Here is a 25,205-nt window from a genome sequence, read left to right as displayed (position 1 = left end):
TATAATATAATTACCAAAACAAAACAAAAACCAGGAAGCATGTAGCAACCCAATATTATCAGAGTTGGGACACTAGAAAATCATATTACTCAAATGACATAATATCAAGGAAAGGTGCATAGTTATTTTCAGACCATGTGACTCAAATATCTTTAGTCTATAGCTGCCAAAACCACAACTCAAATTAGCCTAAGAAATATGAGAATTTGCCAAGGACACTGGATCATTCCTGTAACTGGAGGAAACATTTGACAAACTGCAGCAAAAAATTGTGTATTTATAAGATCATAAGGAACCAGGGGCCTGAATGGCAGAAAGACTTTCTTCATTGCTTTTTTACTTCTCTCTCTTCCTGATATCATTATTTTCTTCCTGATTGACCAGCTTCTTCTCTACGGTCACCAACTGCACCAAGAAATGTCACATATGTCTCCCAATGATCTCTAGAGAGAATCTGACTGATTTCCTACTTCTAGTATGAAAAATCCTGGGAAAGGTCTCTGATTGGTTGCTCTACTTCTAGAACAATCCATTTGGATGTCCATGAGAACCAGATCATTGGGCCTGGAGGAGAAGCAGTGAGTAGAAGCATGAAGAGTATAGAAAACACTGCATATAGCCATTCAAGGGAGAATATGAAAAAGCAGGTGGAAAAAAAGGATATGCGTTATCCCACAACCTGTGTGATCTCATAGTTTTGTAACCATTCTGTTTATATCCCAAGAAATAGATAGGCATTTGATGACTTGAGTTGACTGCATGAGTGAATGAATGTGTAAATGAAAGGGAATTACATCCATGTTATAAATGTATGCTTTGTGAAATTAATTTTTATGTCTCCCTGTTATAAGTATTGAATCATCATGGTTTGCTTTGGTATAGCTTCACACATTTCCTATTGTAATTTGAACTGTGCTAGAATAGGTTATAAGAACTCAGAGTCCTGTGTGTAGCAATTTCCAATTAATAAAGTACAGAAGCGATAGTTTTAGGGCTTAGAGCATCTACACTGGCTTCATAGATATGCTTTATGCTTTGTTCTGTTTGGGGCTGTTTTCTGAAGACTTGTTGCTCAATTATTTTTCCCTGGATAAGTGAAGCACTGCTGTAATAAATGGTACCCTGATGGTCTAAGGAAGAGTTCAGTGTTTAAGTGCATGTTCAAGATATGGATGCAAGAATCCACACTTTGAGAGTTAACAGTCCAGTATATCCCTAGTCCTGCTCTTATACCTTTTTTGACATTCTCCTGAGCAATGGGAAAAGCTTAATGTGGTAATAGCAAATTGAAAAAAATCTTAAGAGAATTCTTCAAAGGGGTAAAAAACAAAACAAAACAAAACAAAACCCAAAACAGCAACATGCTTGGTACAGAGTGGAAAATCAGAGAAAAATGTTTGCTTTGGTGACGTTTTCATGATGAGAGGTTTTCAGTTGTATCACTGTGAGTCTCACATATTTTTGCACATTAGCTGAGGAGACATTCACCTCTCTCTCCAACTAGTTCCTGAGTAATTGTTTATTTGTATAACTAAGAAAATGTCCATCAAACACCTCAGATGAAATTTCCAAATCTTTGTTTCCATGGCGTTCATGTCACTCCACCATATTCTTAAAGTGATTCTGTCCAAAACACTCAGCTCACTTTTACGAAAACACTTGCTATTATGAACTCTAAGCCTAGCAGTATCCATGCCAATTACTACTTTGACTGCATTTACCAAGGTATTATGTATTATAGACAATAAAAATGTATGTAAGCAGGTTCTGAAATTATAATTGATACTATATTTTTTAGGCAAGTCTATTTGAGGAGATCAAATGAAAAAAATTTAAAAGAAAAAAACAACAGCTAATTTCTTTAGTAAGATGCATATCAAGGCTGAAAAAAGAGGAGCAATCACAATTTCTTGGGAGTTAAGTGGCGCTGCTTTTCATTAAATGGAATTTGACAAAATCAAAACTGCATTCCGTGAAACTGATTAGTAAGTACACGCAGGTATTTGCTCACTAAAACTTGGTACACATAATTTTAAAATATAATTTTCTCAATTGGAAACCAATTTGTTTTAAATAAACTTAATTATGCCCACATCCACGTTTATTTTAAAACTTTTTTCAAGCCAGATTCTTCTTTTTTTAATGAAGGAGTATTTGGCCCTTGGTAATTGACTCCATCTGTTAGTCCTTTCTCTCTGATAACTAGTCTTTGCCCTTGGTTCTGATGGCTTCACCTTCAGCCAGTATCACTGCCTATAAAGGCTAAGTAAGGGTGGGTCTTAAACACAATCTGTGCTTGTCTTTTGATTTAAATTTACAATACTGATATCTGTTTATTTAATGCTTTTCCTTGACTCTTATATTGTTTATGCTTTTACAAGTTTATTTAAACATATATTTCACTGGGTTTCAGAACCCTACTCTGCCACTGTCTAGCTGCAGAGCCCCCTGCTAAGAGTTACCTAATGTCCATCTTCTCCTTCTGTCCTGAATGAAACCTGACACTATTCAGGCCACAAAATATAACTGAAAAATCTACTTTTCTCCAACATCTCCAGCAGTGAGAGAGGCAAGCTGACACATGGTGCATCTCATGCCGCCAGGAGTCTCAGAAGGGTCTGGGAAAGTGTGGTTCCTGATGTTGGGGTCCTGTCTTGCTGCTGGGAATTCTGCTGGAGTGGCAGAGGCTTTCCTCTTCTTAAATTTTGTGGGGTTTCTTTCATATTTATAAACAATACATTTGCAGTGCTTTTTCTTAATTGACTGGTTTTAGAACTTAACTATTGATTTTCACTCTGGTTGATGAGGTTTTCTTAATTTATTTAATTTGAGGGTAATTACAACACTGTGATGATTTTTTGGCATGTATCAGTATGAATCAGCGGTAGGTATACGTGTCCCCTCCAGTCTGAACTCTCCTCCCTCCCCACCCCCATCCCCCTACACTGTCACGGAGCACCAGCTTTGGGTGCCCTGCTTCATGCATCGGATTCCCACTGGTCATCTATTTTACATAGAGTAACGTATATATTTCAATGCAGTTCTCTCAGATCATCCCACCCTCTCCTTCTCTCACTGAGTCCAAAAGTCTGTTCTTTACGTCTATGTCTCCTTTGCTGCCCTGCATGTAGGATCATTGGTATCACCTTTCTAGATTCCATATATATGTGTTCATATATAGTATTTGTCTTTCTCTCTTTGACTTACTTCTCTCTGCACTGATGAGGTTGATGAGGTTTTAAATCTGTTACCATATCTCCAATCTCTCCTTTCTCCCTCCCCCTGATAGAATTGTTATCACTAGTTTTCTTTTTCCCCATCACTATAACTTCAAGTAACATGCTCAAACCACTTTGTAATCCAAATTAAAGAGTATCATTTGGTTTCTCTGTTTGTGAAAGGAGGACATTTACCTGAAAATCTTTTCACCTCTGATTCTTGTTTAAATTTACTTTCTAACTTGTCAAAGTTGAAATATGTTTGTCTTATCCAGTATCCATAATTGACTTTAATATTTTGTGTATAGATTGATTCTAAAAGTTTAAAACTAATAAAAATAAAAAATTTACATGACTATATAAAAAGCAAATATACTTTTCTGTTGGGTCACATATTAGACTTTGATCATTTTACTTGCTGTAGTTACAACACTGTGAACTACATAACTTTCAAAAGAGAACATTCCTAATACCAAGACAATATGGTTCTTTTTTGACTGCTCCTTCTATTGTTGAAATTCCTTTATATTTTCAGCATCGTTTGAGCTTAGATAATGCATTTCTTAAAGATTTATTTCTTTTTCAACCTAATTTTCTTTTAGGGAGAAGAAACTTAAGCCATTTGCATTTATCTTTTATCTACTAGCTTCCTACTTATATTTCCTGAACCTATTCCAGTCCTACACTTTCTATTTCAGCTTCAAGATCAGCACCTTCCTTTAGCTCTAACTTATTTTCTTGTATTATGTTTTTCGTATTTTCCTCTCTTCTGCTTTCTCTTTTCATTGGCTACCACCCTAGCTAGACTCATTATTACCAATATTTCTTATATTTTCACTTTTCTAAGCCTTTCTAATCTTTCACTTTCTAGTTGTTTGCTGCCTTCATTGTTGTTGTTTTGCTGTGCTCCATATTCTGAGAGATTCCCTCACCTCCTCTTTTAGTAGTTCAGTAGAATTTTTATTATTGTTCCATTATCTTATTTTTTATTTCTAAGAGAACTTTCTTATTTTTGTTACCCATTTTTCATAGCCTCTTGTTCTTTTCTTAAGGGTAAAATATATTTAAAATTCTCTCTGAAGATACTTCCTAGCTTTTTAAAAACTGTTTACTTAATTATACTAATGGGGCTTTCCTGGTAGCTCAGACGGTAAAGCATCTGCCTACAATGTGGGAGACCTGGGTTTGATCCCTGGGTCAGGAAGATCCCCTGGAGAAGGAAATGGCAACCCACTCCAGTATTCTTGCTGGAAAATCCCATGGACTGAGGAGTCTGGTAGGCTACAGTCCATGGGGTCACAAAGAGTCAGACACGACTGAGTGACTTCACTTTATTACTTCTATTTTTTGTTCATCTTTGTATCCCTTATCAATCAGTATTGTAGCTGTTTTCAATAGCTTGTGGATATTTTATTGTCAGTTCCCATCTTAGATGGGGCAATAGAAGTGCTGGCTGGGAGCTCTGAGTATTGGAGTGGGGTTGACCCCACTCCAGAATTCTTTTCCAGTGAGCATGTGGGTTCCAGCCACCATGGTGTGGTATCCACAAATGTTAGAATGAGAACTTTACTCAGGATCCTGAACTCCAGTGCTACCCACAATGACACTTTTCAATCATTTATTCAGTTTCATAAAGATACACCACTCAAATTTTTGATGCAGGAAGTAATTGGTTATTGATTATTCTACATGAGGATCAAGAGTAGGGAATGAAAGCCTGTTTTTTTCACTCCCACTTCTTACTCCATGTTCTGCTGGGCTGGTAGAACTCAAGCCTGGAGCACCTCTTGATTGTTTCTGAGCAGGTCAGAGACTTCCCCATCTGTTACTCTCTATATAACCTAGACTGTGGTCTTCTCCACTATGACATCTCTTCATTTTTTTTTCCCCCTGCAAACTTAGTGAAATATGTCATGTCCTAGTGACCTATCTTGTTCTCTTCATCATTGTGTATTTATGTTCCTTTATCATTATTTTCACAGTACCTCAAGAGAGATAAGATGTCATACCTGTGCTTGTTTTGCTGTTTTGGGCTAATACTACTTTAAAATTTGTGTTCAAAACCAAATTTCTGATCTTCCCACATAGGAATATCTGATTCTTTATTTCAATAAATTAAATTCAAAGAACCTCTGAGATCATCCTTAGCTCTCTCTCTCTCTCATGTCATGTATCTGGTTCATTCAGTGAATCTTTTGGCTTCACATTCAAAATGTATCAGGAACCTAACCATTTCTCACCACCTCTATTCCAGGCACTCTGCCCTCCCTATCTCTGTTTCTATACCCTTCCTTACAGCTTTTCAACAGAGCGACCAGAACAATCCTATCAAAATATGTCACCCCAAATCCATCCCCTGCCCAAAACAATGTAATAGATACTTCTGTCATTGAGAGTAAAATCAAATTCTCACAGTGGCCACCTATTTGGGTCACTTGCCGCCACGCCAGCCTCTCCCGCTGCTCTTTCCCAGCTCATCACTACCTCCACCAATGTGCCGGTTCACACCTGTCTCAGCACCACTCTCCTCTGGGATGACCACTCGACACACTCCACCATCGATCGGCAAGGTTTCCCTCATAGATCATCATATCTTAGTGTGACTGTATCTGACCAACTGATTTAAAATTGGAATATGTATCCCCCCAAATGCTTCCTATCGGCCTTCTCTGCCTTATTCCTTCCTAGCTCCTATTACCATCTTATTTATTTTGTTTATCATCACCCTACCCCCACCATGAAGTAAGCTTCATGAAGACAATCATTTTTGTCTGTTTATTTTATCCCCAGGACTCAAAACTGTGGCTGGTACAGAGTAGGCAATGAAGTATTTATTGAGTGAATGAGTGAATGATTATTATTATATAGCCAATACATTAAAATTTTCAAAAAAGAATTATTCTTAAGGGCAGCTTATTCCTTGGGAGCATTTGATGCATTGGAAACATAAACATAACAACTGATATTAAGGCAGCCGATGAAACAGGTCGACCTGCCACTTTCAAAGGATGTCAGGTATTTTTCCATAGTAATAAAGCAAGGAAACCAAATTTTCTTAGATTTCTTCTTCCTTTCCAACAGTTGTAGTTTTTTAAAATGTATTTTTGTGTCTTCTTTAAGGCTAGATACACAGGAAATACAATCAGGGCTTTTTCAGCTGCCAGAGAGGCAGAGGAATGAGGAGGAAGAAGCTTATTTCTGTGTTATTGGGTGACTGGAAAGAAAGGGAAGATGCTGCTGCTTAATCGGTTTCTGACTTTTTTCCTGGGGAAAAGCAGACTTGCACTAACAGTAGTCCACAGCCTGAAATCATCATTATTTCTGAGTCTTGGCATATGTATCTTCCCTTAAGTTGGGCATTGACTCCTCTCTATGGTGCCCTTGAACCCTGCCTGGCTCAAAAGTAGCTCTCATTTAAGGAATCAGGAGCCATGGCCTCATGGGAAATAGATGGGGAGACAGTGGAAACAGTGTCAGACTTTTTTTTTTTTGGGCTCCAAAATCACTGCATATGGTGACTGCAGCCATGAATTTAAAAGACGTTTACTGCTTGGAAGGAAAGTTATGACCAACCTAGATAGCATATTAAAAAGCAGAGACATTACTTTGCCAGCAAAGATCTGTCTGGTCAAGGCTATGATTTTTCCAGTGGTCATGTATGGATGTGAGAGTTGGACTGTGAAGAAAGCTGAGTGCCAAAAAATTGTTGCTTTTGAATTATGGTGTTGGAGAAGACTCTTGAGAGTCCCTTGGACTGCAAGGAGATCCAACCAGTCCATCCTAAAGATCAATCCTGGGTGTTCGTTGGAGGGACTGATGCTGAAGCTGAAACTCCAGTACTTTGGCCACCTCATGGGAAGAGTTGACTCATTGGAAAAGACCCTGATGCTGGGAGGGATTGGGGGCAGGAGGAGAAGGGGATGACAGAGGATGAGATGGCTGGATGGCATCACCGCCTTGATGCACATGAGTTTGAGTAAACTCCGGGAGTTTGTGATGGACAGGGACGCCTGGCATGCTGCGATTCATGGGGTGGCAAAGAATCAGACACGACCGAGTGACTGAACTGAACTGAACTGAAGGAATCAGGAAAGCCACTTGGGAAGGTGGGTAGGTATGATTTCTTCCACAGTCAACAGAATAGCAATCAGTTGTTCTTATCTGGATGTAAGAAGAGATTAACTTCTGAATTGCCTTTTTTTCTCCCTTCTTTTTTAAAATGATTTTTTTTGGGAGGATGACTTTGAAATTTTAAACCTTTATATGGATGTTCCAGACAGGTAACATTTTCACAATTTAAAAGTTTAGAATATACATCCTTTATTTGCCCCATAGTCATCTGAAACTCAAGTGTGGAATGTGGGGTGAATCTCATTTTCCAACAAAGAACACCCACGACTATCAAATCCTAAGACTAACAGAGCAATATATGGACCTGATAAGAACTTGGGCCTTATTTATGATTGGATGGAGGAATATCCTAAGATGACAAAGATATGTCTTAATATGAGAAAGTCAAGAATGCCACTGAATGAAGATCTCATGAGACAGAATAACCAAGAGGGCTAACTTTTCATGTGTGTAAAAGGCAATATATATTCAATACAGTAATATTTTTGGCATGTATATTCTACCCCCAAGGAGATCAGCACAGTTTTCCATTATGTCCCAAAGTATATTGCTGAAAAGAATATATGGTACTTTATTTTTTTTTCTTCCTTTTTGTTTAAAAAGTCAAATTTATAGCCACTGCTCATCCACCATAAGTTGGTGCTAAATTCAAAAAGAAACTGAGATAAACTTAATTGTGTATAGAAAACCTGTTAGTGTTTGAAAATTCTTATCTCAACACATATGTCCCCAGAATAAAAAGAAATATAAGAACTTTATGTCTCTTGAGGTTATTTTTAAATATCTATACTATTAATTTGGAGGGAAGTCTAAGAAAAGTAGAAAGTCTTTGAGGAATCAAGTTCTGTATCAGGCGTGGTCAGAGGACTGAGGCAGGACCATTCACTAGTCCCTCTTTGCCTTTTCTACCTCATTTAGTAGACTATAATTTCTTTTCCTTAAAAAGCTGCCCCCCCCCCCTTTTGTGGCACAATCTCTTATTCCTTTCCTTGAACCATCTCAACTATTTGGCCAGTTGAAAATATTTTTCCTTTTCTTCAGAAAAATGTGGCAACTGATGGGTAGAGGAGGAGGATGACAATAACAATGACTCTGAGTTGTGCTTGGAAGGTAGAAGCCATTGGGCATCCTGGCAGACCTTGGGAAGAGGCCTGTGTTCAGAGCAAGAAATCTGAAACAACTAGCTCAAGGGCCTCAATGTTTTCAACTCAAAAACAAGATTAGAGCACATGATGTTCAAAGTCTCTGGAGCTCTATAATATTCCATGAGCTATTAACTGTTTTCAAGGACCCATAAGCTTTTTTCTTCCTTTCTTGGTCCTTCTGTTCCTTCACTCTGTCCTATTTTCCTTTCTTCTTTCCTTTTTTAAACATCTTCCTCTGCCCCTGCAGAACACACATTTATTGGGTACCTATTATCAGTTGAGACTAAGATAGATCTTGGGAACACAAATGACTAAACTATATTTCTGACTTTGAGCAGCTCACAAATCCAGGATAGGGTGTCAGACATAGTGACAGATAATTATAGTGTGATAAATGCAATAGAAAATAGGCATGGGATGATCAAAGAAAAGGAAGAAACTGTCAGTTATTCATGGAAATCATGGGACAGAGGGGAGACAGGTGAGTTGTATATATGGTGAGTCCCTAAAGGAGGCTTGGAAATTCTGCTGATGGACAGATGGAGAAAGGGCATCTAGGAAAGCACATAAGTCCAAAGGCACTCAGGTTATAAAGGCAGGAGGAATTGCAAGTGGTTAGGAACTGCTGAGGCAGAATGGTGCTGGGGTCCAGGTGGTGATTCAGCAGCTCCTAAGGGCAGAGGCTATGTTTGTTTTCACCACTGGTAAATCCCTAGTGCTTGGCACATACTAGGCCTTCAAAGAATATTTATTCACTAAATGAATGACCATGAAAAAGAAAACTTCATTTTGTAGGTAATAATGCCACAGAAATGATTTGAAGTCTGATCAGGTTTGAGGCTTTTTAAGGATCACTCCTGGCAGATAGACACGCAGAGTTGGAGAACAAGGAGAGAATTCTAGAAAAGGAGGTAGAAGGTAGTTACAGAGAAGACCTGTCATGGACTTGAATGAGATGGGAGTGGGTAATAGAATGAGGAAAGAGATGTGGGAGCTAATTAGGAAATTCAGAGAGCTTGCAACATATTTGGATGGAGGGTAATCAACTGGTGGGGATGAAGTTAAGGCAAGCTTCCAGATCACACTCCCCAAAAGAGTGAACTAGACTCTATGATAGTCATACCTGCTGAAGTAACAGATGTTACCCCCAAATTCTAAAATATCCCCTGAAGGCTTATGTCAGTATATAAAACATTTTTTTTGGAGAGCTCACTTATTTTGTGACAACTACTTCAATACCTAACAATTTAACAGAGATCCTCTATTAAACATTTTTTTTTTCTGCATGAGTGAATTAACATTTTAGAAACTGAGTCAAATGAATTCTTTTTAATGGCTGAGTAATATTCCATGGTGTATATGTACCACAGCTTCCTTATCCATTCGTCTGCTGATGGAAAAAAACAAAAAAACCTATATGGAAACAAAAAATAAAAACTGAGTCAAACAGTTTGGAAAATTGGCAATATCCATCTAAGCTTTGGGCTTCCCTGCTGGCTCAGATAGTAAAGAATCTGCCTGCAATGCAGGATACCCAGGTTAGGTCACTGGGTTGAGAAAAATCCCCTGGAGAAGGGAATGGTTACCCACTCCAGTATTCATGCCAAGGCTGAATCCTGTCTCTTGGGGTGATGGGCTATATCGTTGTTATAATGAATTGAACAAGATCTGGGATAGGAAGGGGGCAGGAGGATGAGCGTCCAGGGACCCAGCCATGGAAAGGAACCTGAACACAGAGGAGGACATGCAGAAAATGATTTTAGATTTCTTAATCCAGACAAGGAAGGCGCCACCTCTGCTGCCTCTGCACACAGAGAGTCTTCTTCACTAATCACGAGACAGATTCCATTTCTTATTGAAATTTTTTTGAAGAGAGGTTTCCCACTGGATCCTTGAGACTTGATAGCAAACACCAACATATTGCAATCCTGTGAATCCTGCCCCTGGTTAAGAGCAATCTGTTTTCCATCCCTCACAATGATGTTTAGGCTGCATGACTGCTGGATATGATCCTTTAAACACTGTCTTCCCCTGACTTCCAGACTCACAGACTGGCCTCCCTGCCAGGTCGCTGACCACTCCTTGTCAGACTGCTTCTTCTGATTATCTCTTATTTCCCCAATCTCTTCAAACTGGAGTATCAATGACTCAGACCTTGAACATTTTCTCTATCTACAGTTGCTTCCTGATTGATCTCATCCTGGCTCATTAAATACTATCTATAACCTGATGACTTCCAAATTGATGCATTATATTTGGCATTCAATGCCAAGCTCATATATTTAACTGCCTACTCAACATATCTGCTTTGGTATCTAATAATCTCAAACCAAACATAATCAAAGCTGAACCCTTGCTGTACGCCACCAAATGTGCTCTACTTTAAATTCTCCCTATGGAGTACATGGTACTTCCATCCTTCCTGTCAGTTGGGCCAAAACTCTAACATCATTCTTGATTCTTCTCTTTCTCTTACATGCAACATACAATCACAGTTGTTCATGATCTCGATGATACCCTTAAGTACACGTAGATATAGATACTCAGATTCCCTTCGTATCTCTACAAGCTCCCTCTTCCTTCAAGACACTAACAGTTCAACTAAAATATTTCTATAGCTTCTTTTTTTTTTTTCTTTTTATGCTTGAAAAAATCTATTCTTTTTATTTTTATTTTTTTTATTTTTATTTTTTTTAAATATTATTTTATTAGTTGGAGGCCAATCACTTTACAACATTTCAGTGGGTTTTGTCATACATTGACATGAATCAGCCATATAGTTACACGTATTCCCCATCCCGATCCCCCCTCCCACCTCCCTCCCCACCCGACTCCTCAGGGTCCTCCCAGTGCACCAGGCCCGAGCACCTGACTCATGTATCCCACCTGGGCTGGTGGTCCGTTTCACCATAGATAATATACATGCTGTTCTTTCAAAACATCCCACCCTCACGTTCTCCCCCAGAGTTCAAAAGTCTGTTCTGTACTTCTGTGTCTCTTTTTCTGTTTTGCATATAGGGTTATCGCCACCATCTATCTAAATTCCATATATATGTGTTAGTATACTGTAATGATCTTTATCTTTCTGGCTTACTTCACTCTGTATAATGGGCTCCAGTTTCATCCATCTCATTAGAACTGATTCAATGAATTCTCTATAGCTTCTTAACTGATCTCCCTGCTTCCGTTATTGCCTGTTCCCTTGCCGTCAATCATTGACTGAAGAGTTAAGTCAGATCACGTCTATCACCTGCTCCAAACCCTCCAGTGGCTTCCATACCCCTCAGAATAAAAGCTAAAGTCCTTCAAAAGCGTACACCACAAATGAAGAAATCAACTTCTATTGCCTTTGCTAATTTCCTTTGCTGGTACCTGCAACTTTGCCAGGAGTCCTGCATTAATACCTGTGTGTGGAGGACTGTTGGGAGTTAACAGTGGAGGGTAAAGGGAAGGATGACAATATCCTCCATCTCTCTGTAGCTCTGAGGAGGAATCAGGGCAACCCAGAGAGGGGGTGCAGAAGTCAGGGACAACAAACATGGATGTGCTTGTTGGTCCTCAAGGCAGTAGGAGATGCAGGAAGAAGTGTGACTCTCAGAGGACAGATACGAAACAAACCCCCTATTTTCCAAGTCGACTGAAGGGATGTAGCCCTTGGATCAGAGGGATTTGATCCTTAGGACACAGAGGGTTGGTAAATTGTGCTTCATATCAAGAAGAATACTGTTGTTTCACTGCAAAAGACCACTTTTGTGATCTAACCACAGAGGGAAAAATGGAAAGACACAGTTTTCTCCCCAACCCATCTTTGAAAGCAGTCACTTGTCTAAAAGAAAAATCTCAAGTGATTCATGTAAGAAAGAAAGCATGGAAATCTGGAAAAATATATTTAGGAAAGTTGAAGTCCTGGTTCTGACAAAAAAAGTTAATTAACTGAAGAGATTTTTCAGAAATCTATGATACTGTTGCAGTTGAGCAACTTCCTTCAGATTTTTGCCTTCTCTGCGCACTCCATCAAGAAATAATCCCCTTCCTCCACCCTCACATGCTCTTCTTCTGCTTTATCCCTCCACACAGATCTCCATCTGACCCACAATCAGGGTGCTTCATCATCATGATGTATCTATTTTCTACAGAATGCTGTGTCCCTGACACTGGCACAGAGAAGGCACCTGACAAATGGGTGTTGAAGGAATGAATGAGTCCGAATCCCTTTGTCAACAATTTCTTCCGGAGACATTTGACTTTCAGAGAAGCTCAGGTTCCTGTTGGGCATTCTACATAACGAGGTAAACTGTCTCCTTCGGAGCAGGCACTACACAAGGTACAAGCTATGTTGACTCCCAAGACTAAATAGAAGGTGTGATGCTATGAGACAGTACTGACAATTAGAAGGGTGGAAATTAAGTTTTCAGAGCACATGGTGTTTGCAAATCTAAACCTTCTGGTTAGCAATTTCAATGGGGGAAAGAATACCCTACAGAATATCACAGTCAGGGAAGGCAAAACATATTCTGTAGTTTTGTTAATTATACCAGGCAATTAGCTGCTGGAAAAATGTCTATAGATGCAGTTCTGACAGGGAATACTACAGGGCTTGGTAATCACAATCTCTAAAGAAAATTAATGAGCAGAAAACCACAGAGAGGAGAAAGTTAAAATTTTTAGAACACCAGTGCACAAAGGTTTAATGCAACATAAAATATGCAGATTGGTTTATAATATAAAATCTATGTTCACTCATAGTAAAAGCCTCCCTGTAAGTTACTGTCATTTATTAAGTCCTTCTGATTGAGTGTTAATGAATATTATAAACTGGTCGTTTTACTAAGAACTGAACCTGATTGTATTCTAGCAGTGATATTTGAAAATTATTGTAGAAATATTTAGTATTTATTTATCTATGTTCATTCACCCATCCAATCATACATACACATACTGAGAAGTGAAGTGTATACACTCAACAGATCACCAGCCGGTACCAGAATAGGAATGACTGCAAAGCAGTACAATGTGGCCACACAGACAGTGTTTCACTGAACTGAGGTCTCTCTAAGTGCAAACTATACCATAGATGTAAACGGGTGACTTAGTTCTTGAAGATATAAAATAGATTGAGTTTGTAAAACAGCCTTAAAAAGTAGCTTTTCAAGACCTCAGAGTACCAAAGCATTTTATTCATTCCACTGTAAGAACTGAAGTTGCTATTATGCAACTTTTGGAAATAAACCTCTACCATAATCACTAATTGATGCTTTAGAACTTTGGTGTTGGAAGAGACTCTTGAGGGTCCCTTGGACTGCAAGGAGATCAAACCAATCAAACTAAAGGAAATCAACTCTGAATATTCTAGAAGGACTGATGTTGAAGCTGAAGCTCCAATACTTTGGCCACATGATGCGAAGAACTCACACATTGGAAAAGACCCTGATGCTGGGAAAGATTGCAGGCAGGAGAAGAAGAGGATGACAAGGATGAGATGGTTGGACTGCATCACCAACTCAATGGACATTAGCCTGAGAAAACTCTGGGAGATGGTGAAGGACAGGGAAGCCTGGTATGCTGCATGCAGTCCATGGGGTTGGTGTTGCAAAGAGTCGGACATGACTGAGCGACTGAACAACAACAAATAATCACTAATAAATTAGAGGTCAGGACATACTATTTGGTGTATGTAGCTCAGAAAAATGTCAGAGCACTGAAGGTCAAAAAATTATAGATAATAATGCTCAGACAATGAACACTGGCCTGACATGACTGACCCCATAGTTGTCAACAATGATGTGAGAAGCTATATAAGGCCACAGATATGACATGCAGACTTCAACTTTTACTTAGATTGATATACTTTTTTTTAGCCACTTTATTTTTTAATTGAAGGATAATTGCTTTGCAGAGTTTTGTTGTTTTCTATCAAACATCAACAATAATCAGCCATAGGTACCCCCATGTCCCCTCTTGAAAGAAACTGTATAAAGGGTCAGGATCAACTTTGCAAGTGAAAGTGAAAGTCATTCAGTCATGTCCAACTCTTTGTGACCCCTGGACTGCACGGGTCATGGACCAGGAGTGGGTAGCCTTTCCCTTCTCCAGGGGATCTTCCCAACCCAGGGATTAAACCCAGGTGTCCTGCATTGCAGGTGGATTCTTTACCAGCTGAGCCACAAGAGAAGCCCAAGAATACTGGAGTGGGTAGCCTATGCCTTCTCCAGTGGATCTTCCCAACCCAGGAATCAATCCAGGGTCTCCTGAATTGCAGGCGGCTTCTTTACCAGCTGAGCTACCAGGCAGCCCCAGGACCATCATAAGTATCTTACAAAGTATAATCATGGAAAAAGAAACCTTTACTTTAAATATGTTCATTTCAATCTCTTTTAATGGCAATTGAACAGATTTAGAGAAAGCATCAAATTACCTGAGTCCAAGTTGCCCAGAAATTCACAGCTTCTTATTTGATATACCCTCCCTTTTTTCTGATTATTTCTGTATTCGTCTGAAAGGCCCATTAACTTAGTAAATTAGCAACTCTTTAATGAAGAATCCATATCTAATTCATCTTTCTAGTACATGGCTGAATAAATATTTACTATTATTTAAGATTTTTAATTAATTTTCTAAGAATTTTTCATCCTTTCTCATATTAATTGAGCATAATTGTGCATAATCATGGATTAGGTGCTGCCCATTGTAAAAGAAATTGAATAGGTATTGAAAATGTCTGTCTTCTAGGAGACAGATGGAAAGAAAATGGTAAGGCTAAGAGAAAATGAATTGGGATAAGATGTTTAAATGAAATGGAATGTGGTTTCATCTATATTTTCTTTTGAAAAGAAATGATATCAAATGCCTAATTTCTAAGGAAAAAAATCCATAAATTTAAGTCAACACCATTATTTGAAAGTGTTTGAATCACACTTCTAATTGGCAGCGAGTTGATTTCTAGATGGAATTTTAACACAAGATAAATATGATGAAAACTCAAAGTCTTTCAAAGGAATCAGGATAATATCATACGAATTCAGATTGAGGTGATCAGCTTCAGAGGTTTCAATCCACCATACCTTAGCCACTTCTTCTTGGAAAGCCACGAGGTTCAAATGGGAGATGTTAACTAAGTCAGGCCCATACACCACTGTTATCATGCGATGTTCCAGGCGCCCAATGTTCCCCACATCCAGAAGTTCACGTAATTTAGGGTCCTGGATAATAAACAAAGATTGAAAAAAATTAGTCAGCTAGAGATTCCAACATGGCAGCTTAATTTCAGAAGAATTAGAGCTAGAATGCCCTCAAAACAAAGTTTCCTTTTATTCTTTGATTTTTAAAAATTTTTATTGAAGTATAGTTGATTGACAAAGTTATGTTAGTTTCAGGTGTATAGTAAAGTGATGTATAGTAAAGTGATTTGCTGCTGCTGCCACGTCGCTTCAGTTGTGTCTGACTCTGCAACCCCATGGACTTGCAGCCTACCAGGCTCTTCTGTCCACGGAATTTTCTAGGCAAGAGTACTGGAGTGGGTTGCCATTGCCTTCTCTGTGAAAGTGATTTGGTTTATATATATATATATATATATATATATATATATATATATATGTAACTCTATGGCTGATTCATGTCAATGTATGACAAAACCCACTGAAATGTTGTGAAGTGATTGGCCTCCAACTAATAAAATAATATTAAAAAAAATTAAAAAAAAAAAAAAACAAACTTCCCTGGTGGCTCAGACAGTAAAGAATCTGCCTGCAGTGCAGAAGACCCAGGTTTATTCCCTGGGTCAGGAAGAACCCTTGAAGAAGGAAATGGCTACCCACTCCAGTATTCTTGCCTGGAGAATTCCATGAACAGAGGAGCCTGATGGGCTACAGTCCATGGGTTGCAAACAGTCAGACATGACTGAGCAACTAACACTTTCATTTTCCATATGTATATATTCTTTTCCAGATTTTTTTCCCTTAATAGGTTATTACAGAATATTGAGTAGAGTTCCCTGTGATACAGGGATACAAGGACACAGTAGGTCCTTGTTGGTTATCTATTTTATATCTAGTGTGTATATGTTAACCCCAAGCTTTTAATTTATCCTTCCTCCCTCCTTTCTTCTTTGGTAACCATTTCTGTTTTCTATGACTGTGTTGCAAATAAGTTCATTTGTATCATATTTTTAGATTCCACATATAAGAAATATCATAAGATATTTGTTTTTCTCTGTGTGGCTTACTTCACTTAGTATGATAATCTCAGGACAAAGTTGCCTTTTATTCTTAAAAGAAATTGGTATGACTTGAAGTCTCTCACCCCAGAAAAGTCCAGAGAGGTAAAATAACCTGCCCAAAGGTTGTGGAGAAAGGATTTCTGGATCAAGATTTATGATCCTCATGGTATCATGGTAAGAGAAAGAAGTCAGAGAGAGAAAGACAAATACTGCATGATATTATTTACCTGTAATCTAAAAGTTCTGAAATCATAGTAATAGAGATTATAGAGTGGTGGTTACCAGGAACTGGAGGATGGGGAAAAAATGGGAAGATATTGGTCAAAGGGTATAAATTTCCAGATATAAGGTCTGAGCATCTATTGTCCAGCATGTGATTAGAGTTAATATTGATAATGTTGTATTACATACTTGAAAAATAGGAGGGGAGTAGATCTTAAATACTCTTACCAGAAGAAAAGAAATGATAATTATGTGAGGTGATGGAGGTGTTAGCTAATACTCTGCTGGTAACCATTTTGCAATATATAAGTGTAACAAACCAACATGCTGTGCACCTAAACTTCCACAAGGTTATGTCAGTTATATCTCAATAGAACTGGAAGAAAGGCGTCCGTCCTCAATCAAGATAGTACCGTCATTCAGTAACACATTTTTATGTGTCACAATTCTCCTTCTGTTTCCTCCAATCAACCCATGAATTGAAATGCAAAAATCTCATCCCTCTCCTCATAAACACATTTTAAAGGAAAAAGGTGGTTCTGGCAGAATCAAAGCACAGAAATGCCATCTAGGGTTGGGGCAGAAAACTAGCTAAGTGCACAGCATGGGCCGTTTCCAACATTCAGCAACGAGAGAAAGAGAGGCTGTTAGATTCAGCAAAATAGCCACACAGGTGATTGCTGCTGTTCAGTTGCTCAGTCCTGCCTGACTTTTTGTGACCCCATGGACTGCATGCAGCACACCAGGCTTCCCTGTCCTTTACTGTCTCCTGGAGCTTGCTCAAACTCATGTCCATCGAGTCAGTGATGCCATCCAACCATCTCATCCTCTGTTATCTCCTTCTCCTCCTGCCTTCTATCTTTCCAAGCATCAGGGTCTTTTCTAGTGAGTCAGTTCTTCGCATCAGGTGGCCAAAGTATTGGAGCTTCAGCTTCAACATCAGTCCTTTCAATGAATATTCAGGATTGATTTCCTTTAGGATTGACTGGTTGGATCTCCTTGCAGTCCAAGGGACTTTCTAGTGTCTTCTCCAACACCACAGTTCAAAAGCATCAATTCTTCAGTTCTCACGCTACTTTATGGTCCAACTCTCACTTCCATAAACTGTAGCTTTGATGAGATGGACCTTTGTTGGTGAAGTAATGTCTCTGCTTTTAGTACTCTCTCTAGGTTTGTCACAGCTTTTCTTCCAAGGAGCAAGTGTCTTTTGATTTCATGGCTTCAGTCACCATCTGCAGTGATTTTGGAGCCCCCAAAAATAAAGTCTGTCACTGTTTCCATTGTTTCCCCATCTATTTGCCATGAAGTGATGGGACTGGATGCTATGGTCTTAGTTTTCTGAATTTTGAGTTTTAAGCCAGCTTTTTCACTCTTCTCTTTCACTTTCATCAAAAGGCTTTTCAGTTACTCTTTGCTTTCTGTCATAAGGGTAGTATCATCTGCATATCTGAGGTTATTGGTATTTCTCCTGGAAATCTTGATTCCAGCTTGTACATGTCCAGCCTGGCATTTTGCATGATGTACTCTGCATATAAGTTAAATAAGCAGTGTGACAAAATACAGCCTTGACATACTCCTTTCCCAACTTGGAACCAGTCTGTTGTTTCATGCCCAGGTCTAACTGTTGCTTCATGACCTGCCTACAGGTTTCTCAGGAGATAGGTGAGGCGGTCTGGTATTCCCAACTCTTTAAGAATTTTCCACAGCTTGCTGTGATCCATGTAGTCAAAGGCTTTAGTATATAATCAGGGAAGCAGCAGTAGATGTTTTTTTCTGGAATTCTCTTGCTTCTTCTATGATCCAATGGAAGTTGGCAATTTGATCTCTAGCTCCTCTGCTTTTTCTAAATCCAGCTCAAACAACTGGAAATTCTTGACTCACATACTCTTGAAGCTTAGCTTGGAGAACTTTGAGCAATACTTTGCTCGCATGTGAGATGAATGCAATTGTGTGGCAGTTTGAACATTCTTTGGCATTGCCCTTTTGGAATTGAAATGAAAATCGACATTTTCTAGTCCTGTGGCCACTGTTGAGTTTTCCAAATTTGCTGGCATACTGAGAGCAGCACTTTCACAGCATCATCTTCTAGGATTTGAAATAGCTCAGCTGGAATTTCATCACCTCCACTAGCTTTGTTCTTAGTGATGCTTCCTAAGGTCCACTTGACTTCATACTCCAGGATGTCTGGCTCTAGGTAAGTGATCACACCATCATGGTTATATTGGTCATTAAGATCTTTTCCATATAGTTCTTCTGTGTATTCTTGCCACCTCTTCTTAATATCTTCTGCTTCTGTTAGGTCCACACCATTTCTGTCCTTTATTGTGCCCATCTTTGCATGAAATGTTCCCTTGGTATCTCTATTCTAGCCTCACAAATACTGGGATTTGGATATAGAGAAATTCTGCAGTCTTTTCAGAGCAGATGTTCTTTAGGACATCAGAAGCATGTGTCTTTTGGGGACCTAGACCTGCTGGGAAAACGATGTTTCCAAAGTTTCTGAATTCATAATAAAATCTACCATAGGGGTCTGTTGGTTTGGCTGAAATTATTTTCCTTTCATACGACAGGTCCTGAAGATAATGAGAGGGTCATGCAGAAAATTAGCCTCAAATGAATCACTTAGCAAATCTGCAGCCAGCTTCTGAGCAAGGAATAACTTACATTCTTATTTATTTAGCTACATGCTGGGCCAACACAGCTTAATGAGTTAGGCTGGTTATTCTGATCTCCCTTCTGAGGTTTTTATACACAGCACCCTTGAAAAGAAATAGAGAACTCGAAAAACAAACAAACAAAAAAGAAGAAAGCAATATATTTCCAGCTGAGTTATTTTATTTGGTGACATTAATTCTCCCTTTACTTAATAAACTTTCTCCTCTGTTTGGCTGCTTGAAGAGGAACCCTTTCAGGTAAGTTACAAAGAGAGAAAATCACATTTCAAAGCTGCACTCAATATAATAAAAACTTAAACTTGACTAACACATTGATAATTTATCAAGAACATCAGGCCTCTGTGAAAGATCAAACACTATCACAAAAACACAATTTGCATGACCTAGAAAAGGAAAGGAATACAGTAAAAAAAAAAAAAAAAAAAAACACTAAACTAAACAATCATAGCAAAAAGGGAAATTTTTATCCTTTTACCATTACTGAAAGATTAAAGAAAAATGTTCAGAAAGAATGAACTTTGTCTGCAGGCTGGTTAAAGAATGATACCAGCTGTTCTGTGAAACAGTTAACTGCATCCCAGGCTTTAAACACAATTGAGGCAAGTTTCAGGGAGAAAACACATTGATCAGTCCTTAAATGTTTGTGTACTTGAGGAAAATTATAATCCTCAGAAACCACCTGAAACTTGTGCTTATAAATCTCTAGTGTTAAGCCAGTGATTGTGGAGTTCACTGACATCCTTATTTCTGCAACGAATGGGGCAGTGTGGGGATGTGAAAGGGCCCTGTACTTTGCACCTTCCTTCCTTCCAGTGAGAGCCCTGTGATCCATCCTCTGGCTCTTTTCTCTCTCAAGTATTTTCTCTTCCTCCTATACACTTTCCTGCCTGATTCACACGTCCATTAAAAATACGTTTCCCCACTTATTAAATCGATAGTTGAGTACTGATTAAATCAATCAATAGTTGATTGATTCACGGGTTCATTTGAATTTCCCTTGAGAAATAGGCAAGTAGAAAGCATGCAGAGAATGTGCCCAGAATAGAAAATAATTCTGGAAAAAGACTTCTAGAATTCCCACTCTTCCTAACAATACTGTTAGGTACAGAATTTATATGAAAGATGACTGTGTTTCCATAAGTTTTCCCACTAATGACTGTTCATATATATTTTTAAAAACTATTGGTTTTATGTAACTAAAAATTTGTAATGAAGTATTTAGAAGTGATATCTAGGATTGGGAGGATAATGCAGGCTGGCAAATGACAGTGATGATTTAATATGAGGGGTAGTTATTTGAGGATTTATTATTATATTTCTATGTATCTGAGATGAAAGTGAAAGTTGCTCAGTCATGTAGGACTTTTTGCAACCCCATGGACTATACAGTCCATGGAATTCTCCAGGCCAGAATTCTGGAGTGGGTAGCCATTCCTTTCTCCATGAGATCTTCCCAACCCAGGGATAGAACCCAGGTCTACATTGCAGGTGGATTCTTTACCAGCTGGGCCACCAGGGAAGCCAGTTAACAATTATATGATAAATTTAAAAAAGATTATTGAGTATGAACTGGAGAAGCAAGACATTTTGGAACTATTTTTTCAAGGGAAACCACACTAGTTTAGAGTTATATAGTTCTGAAAGTAAACAGAGAAATCATTTAAATATATAAGAAGCAACTTTCTTTCTAATACCCTTTCTTGGTGATGGATCAGAATTTTAAAACTGTATCTTTTCTATCATTAATCATTTTATTTCTCTTTAAAACTGACCCTTTTCTTCATTTATTTCATTTTTATCAACATCAAACTTGGTGCTATTAGAAATGCCTTCCTGAAGACACGACTTCACGTTTCTTTTTCCCTAAGCTCTAAATTTTCTCATTTTGAACACAACAGCCCAAACTGATGTGCTGGATTCAAGCCTCATTCTTCATTCCTGAGCAGATTGATATGTGAAGGGTATTCTCGAAAAAGATATCAATCCTTTCAAGTACCAAAAGTTGCCCTCAGTTGTTTTCCACAGAGGAAAATCTAGAATAGGCAAAAGGGGGAAATTATCTGGAAGGATAAATAGCAAAGGCACCTAATGTTTGTAGAAATTTGTAAGTGGAAGGGATTTAAACACGTCTAGAGAGTTCCCTGGCAGTCCAGTAGCTAGGATTTGGCATTTTCACTGCCAGGCCAATTTCAATCCCTGGTCTGGGAACAATGATCCGCATAGCACAGCCAACAAATAAATAAACAAAAACAAAAAATAAAATAAGCACGTCTAAACTATGGTTGTCTCTGGGGGACTGTTTCTCAGATCTGGGGATATGAGTGGCTGCATTTCAAAAACAAACAAAATAAAACTATGCTGTAAGAATAACAAAAACCTACAGACAATTTGCATAAAACCCCTCCCCCAAGCCTATTCTACTAAGGAAATTGATATCTGCTTCTCATTGATGGAATATCCTGACCAGTTTTCAGAAAAGGATGGATTACTACAAGATTCAAACATATTTCTTAGTGCCTGAAATAAACATTCTTTGAAATTTTTACAAAGAAAAAAAACAAGCTATCTCCACAACTCAAAAAATGTTAAATTTCTCTGTTGCAGAGCCTGAAAGAGTATAGCTCATAAAAAAAATCAGGTGAGGTGAACTTGGAATTTCTAGTTTGAGTAATCTGTCACTCAGGCCTACTCTCCGCAGAGAACAGCCCCATGTGTCTCCACAGCTGGAATTGGCCAGACCAACAAAGACTCCTGGCAGTTAAGTGTACTTTTAAAGTCAAGTGCTGGATCATCTCTACTGCCATGAAAGTTATGAAATAGAGACTGTCTGACTAAATAAACTCATTTTCTCTCAATCATCAGGATTCATGATTAAATTACTTCAGTTCTACTGCAAAGAAAGCTAAATTGCTCAGATTAATGATTCGCATTTCCAGGTAAAAGGCAACTGAAGAAGTCAAGACTAGTCTACACCTGAGATAGTGTGTGTTACTATAATTATATCATTCAACATGGTTGAAATTAATAAAAGAGAGCATCACAAGCTGAAGGATGATTTTTTAAAAATTCCAGTTTCAGTGTTCATTCTTTGATTTATATGACTTTTAAAGAAAAACTATTTGTAGTTCAGATATTCACAAAATAAAAAATCTTTTCAATACCTTTAGATTTCATTTTGACACAAGAAAATGCTCTTGGTGCAGAAAATATACCTCACTCATTTTTTATCCCCATAAAAAACATCTTGACTGGATGTTAGGCTTATGGAGACAACTTGCATATTAGGTTAATTTCATTCCTATCACTTAATACAGCATTTTCAATCTGAATTACTATTAAATGGATGTAACTTTAATCCATCATTTACATAAAAGCCAGGTATGTAAAAGTCTATTAAAACTCAGTACAGCTATCGGAAATGAAAGAGATAGATTAGTTATTAAACTAAAGTAATGTTACTATGTATATGCTTTATTTAAATCTGTTGTGAAGGAAAGATATAAACTTATGTCCACAATGGCTTTCCATCAAAGTCTTGAATTTAATTTTTGACTTTTGGAAAAGAAAAAAATAGATGAATAAATCCCCTTGGAATCAGTACTTATTCTCACTGTAAGGTTTTGCTCTCTTTTTTTACAAATGTCATGAGGAATACCATTCTCTTCTTCAGGATGTACCAGTAGTTTAGGCAGCTCACCCAGCCAGCAAGCCATTTTGGATAAAGCACTTGCCACTTGCATGGACTGTAACACTGAAATGCAGTGCCATGAACACTCTCCTACACAGAGGGGAAGACCTGGAGTGTGTGCAAGCTGTGCATGCACGCTAAGCTGCTTCAGTGTGGTTGACTCTGCAACCTTATGGACTGTAGACCCCCAGGCTTCTCTGACCATAGGATTCTCCAGGCAAGAACACTGGAGTGGGTTCCCATGCCCGCCTCCAGGGGGATCTTCCTGACCCAGGGATCGAATCCGCATCTCTCATGTCTCCTGCATTGGCAGGTGGGTTCTTCACCACTAGTGCCACCTGGAAAGCCCAGGTGGATGTTGTTTATCCATTTCTTCCTGTAAGTTACAATGGCGGAGCTTGAATATTTTCAGCTCTTCTTTCAGATGGAAGGAAGAATTAAGAGAGAATAGACTGACTGTAGCAAAGGGCAGTGACTATCAGCAAATGCGAGAAAGGAAGAGAGCAGTGCTGGCCCTCTTATCTTACAGAGGCACCATCATAACAAGGATCTTTCTGCTTGTTTGGATACAGTGGTGATGAAGTGGCATACAATCTCCACTGCACATGGGAAACTTCCATGTATGAGTAAAGAAATCTTTCAGTGGTGAAGAGAAAGTTTAGTTGGCCTGACTATGCATCTCCATCCAAAATAAAGTGCCTTGAAGATGCCAGATATTAGTTTATTGAGCTAAAAACTAACAAACTGTTGAAATATAAATATAAATACAACTTGATGGAGTTGATATAAAAATTGAGCAAACAGTTCAAATGGCAGAATAAACTTAAACTGGCATCCATTCCAGTCACGTTTCATAGTGATATTTTAGGCAGCTCCTTAAAATACAAAATAATTCAAACGTGAAATTAAAATAGGAAAGAAATATGGTTTAATGGCACCTCTTCTCTTGCTCGGAAAGAATGGAAGCTAAACAGCCAAGTTCAGTCATTATAGTACAATCATCTTTACGGAATGTCAAAGTGCATGAAATATATAGCAGTTGTTTTTTTTTGAAAAGTCAGTGGGAAAAGTAGTGAGTTTCCTTCACCTCATCTAGTCAGTATTTGTCAAACTTAAAAATTCTAAAGTATAGATAGCTTGTCATTCATTCTTCAAACTCTCCCCATGGCCTTCTTTGACACATGCAACCACCACCTAACTGTCAGCTAAGTTCATATGCACAGTCATTTCCACTCCAATGCATAAAGAGCCACATGTCCTGAGGGCTAGTGGTCTGCGCAAACCAGGCAGTTAGCCCTCTATCTTCCTTTCCGTTTAAAATCCACCACAGAAAGGCATGCATACAGTCCCCTTCAGCTTTGTGTGTGTGCTGCTTCGGGGTAAGTTTCAGTATCATTGTGCCCAGGTTTTAGAATAATGAAGCCTGTTTGCTAAAGGAATGCAGATAATATTTACTAAGTTGTCTCTAGGCCATGAGTCCCTTATTGGTGAGAATTTTTTTTTCCCCCCTATTTTGTTATGGGATCTGCCTCCTTATATGGTATTTGACACAGTTAGAGGGCACCCAAGGGGTTTCTGAAACCTCAGAATGTAAGTTTAAATCAAGCTTATAAAAAAAGAAGGTCCAACAATTCCCTCCTAATGACAAACACAAACAATGCTCCCTTTGCAATTTCTGGAAAATCTGGGTGCTTAGCGTAGATGCTAAGGACTTCTGACAGTTGGAGGGAGACCTTGGAGATTGTATCCTTTTTCACTGACTGAGTTTTGGGTGGGCCAGTTAAAAGTAATGCAACTTCTTAAGTTTTCTTAACCCTTCTGTGATTCGGTCTCTTCATCACAGGAATAAATGAATAATTATGTTAAGTGCTCAGGGCAGCACATAACAAGCTGTGAGTACTTGAAAAAGAA

The 25,205-nt window shown here is 38.4% G+C and overlaps 1 protein-coding gene across 4 annotated transcripts in view; it reads right to left on the bottom strand.

Annotated features, from left to right (window-relative positions):
* PLCB1 (phospholipase C beta 1) overlaps nt 1-25,205 on the bottom strand; it is an 830,993-nt gene that overhangs the window by 268,477 nt on the left and 537,311 nt on the right. For all 4 annotated transcript variants that reach the window (XM_065920849.1, XM_065920850.1, XM_065920853.1 and 1 more), the window contains exon 4: nt 15,556-15,693. In XM_065920849.1, the coding sequence (XP_065776921.1) occupies nt 15,556-15,693 (138 nt within the window). The remainder of the gene's footprint in view (nt 1-15,555; nt 15,694-25,205) is intronic.

The sequence above is a fragment of the Muntiacus reevesi genome, chromosome 2, assembly GCF_963930625.1.
Source record: "Muntiacus reevesi chromosome 2, mMunRee1.1, whole genome shotgun sequence".
In the NCBI taxonomy this organism is placed as follows: Eukaryota; Metazoa; Chordata; class Mammalia; order Artiodactyla; family Cervidae; genus Muntiacus; species Muntiacus reevesi.
The sequence above is the reverse complement of the archived record's forward strand: the minus strand, read 5'-3'. Positions and strand labels throughout refer to the sequence as shown.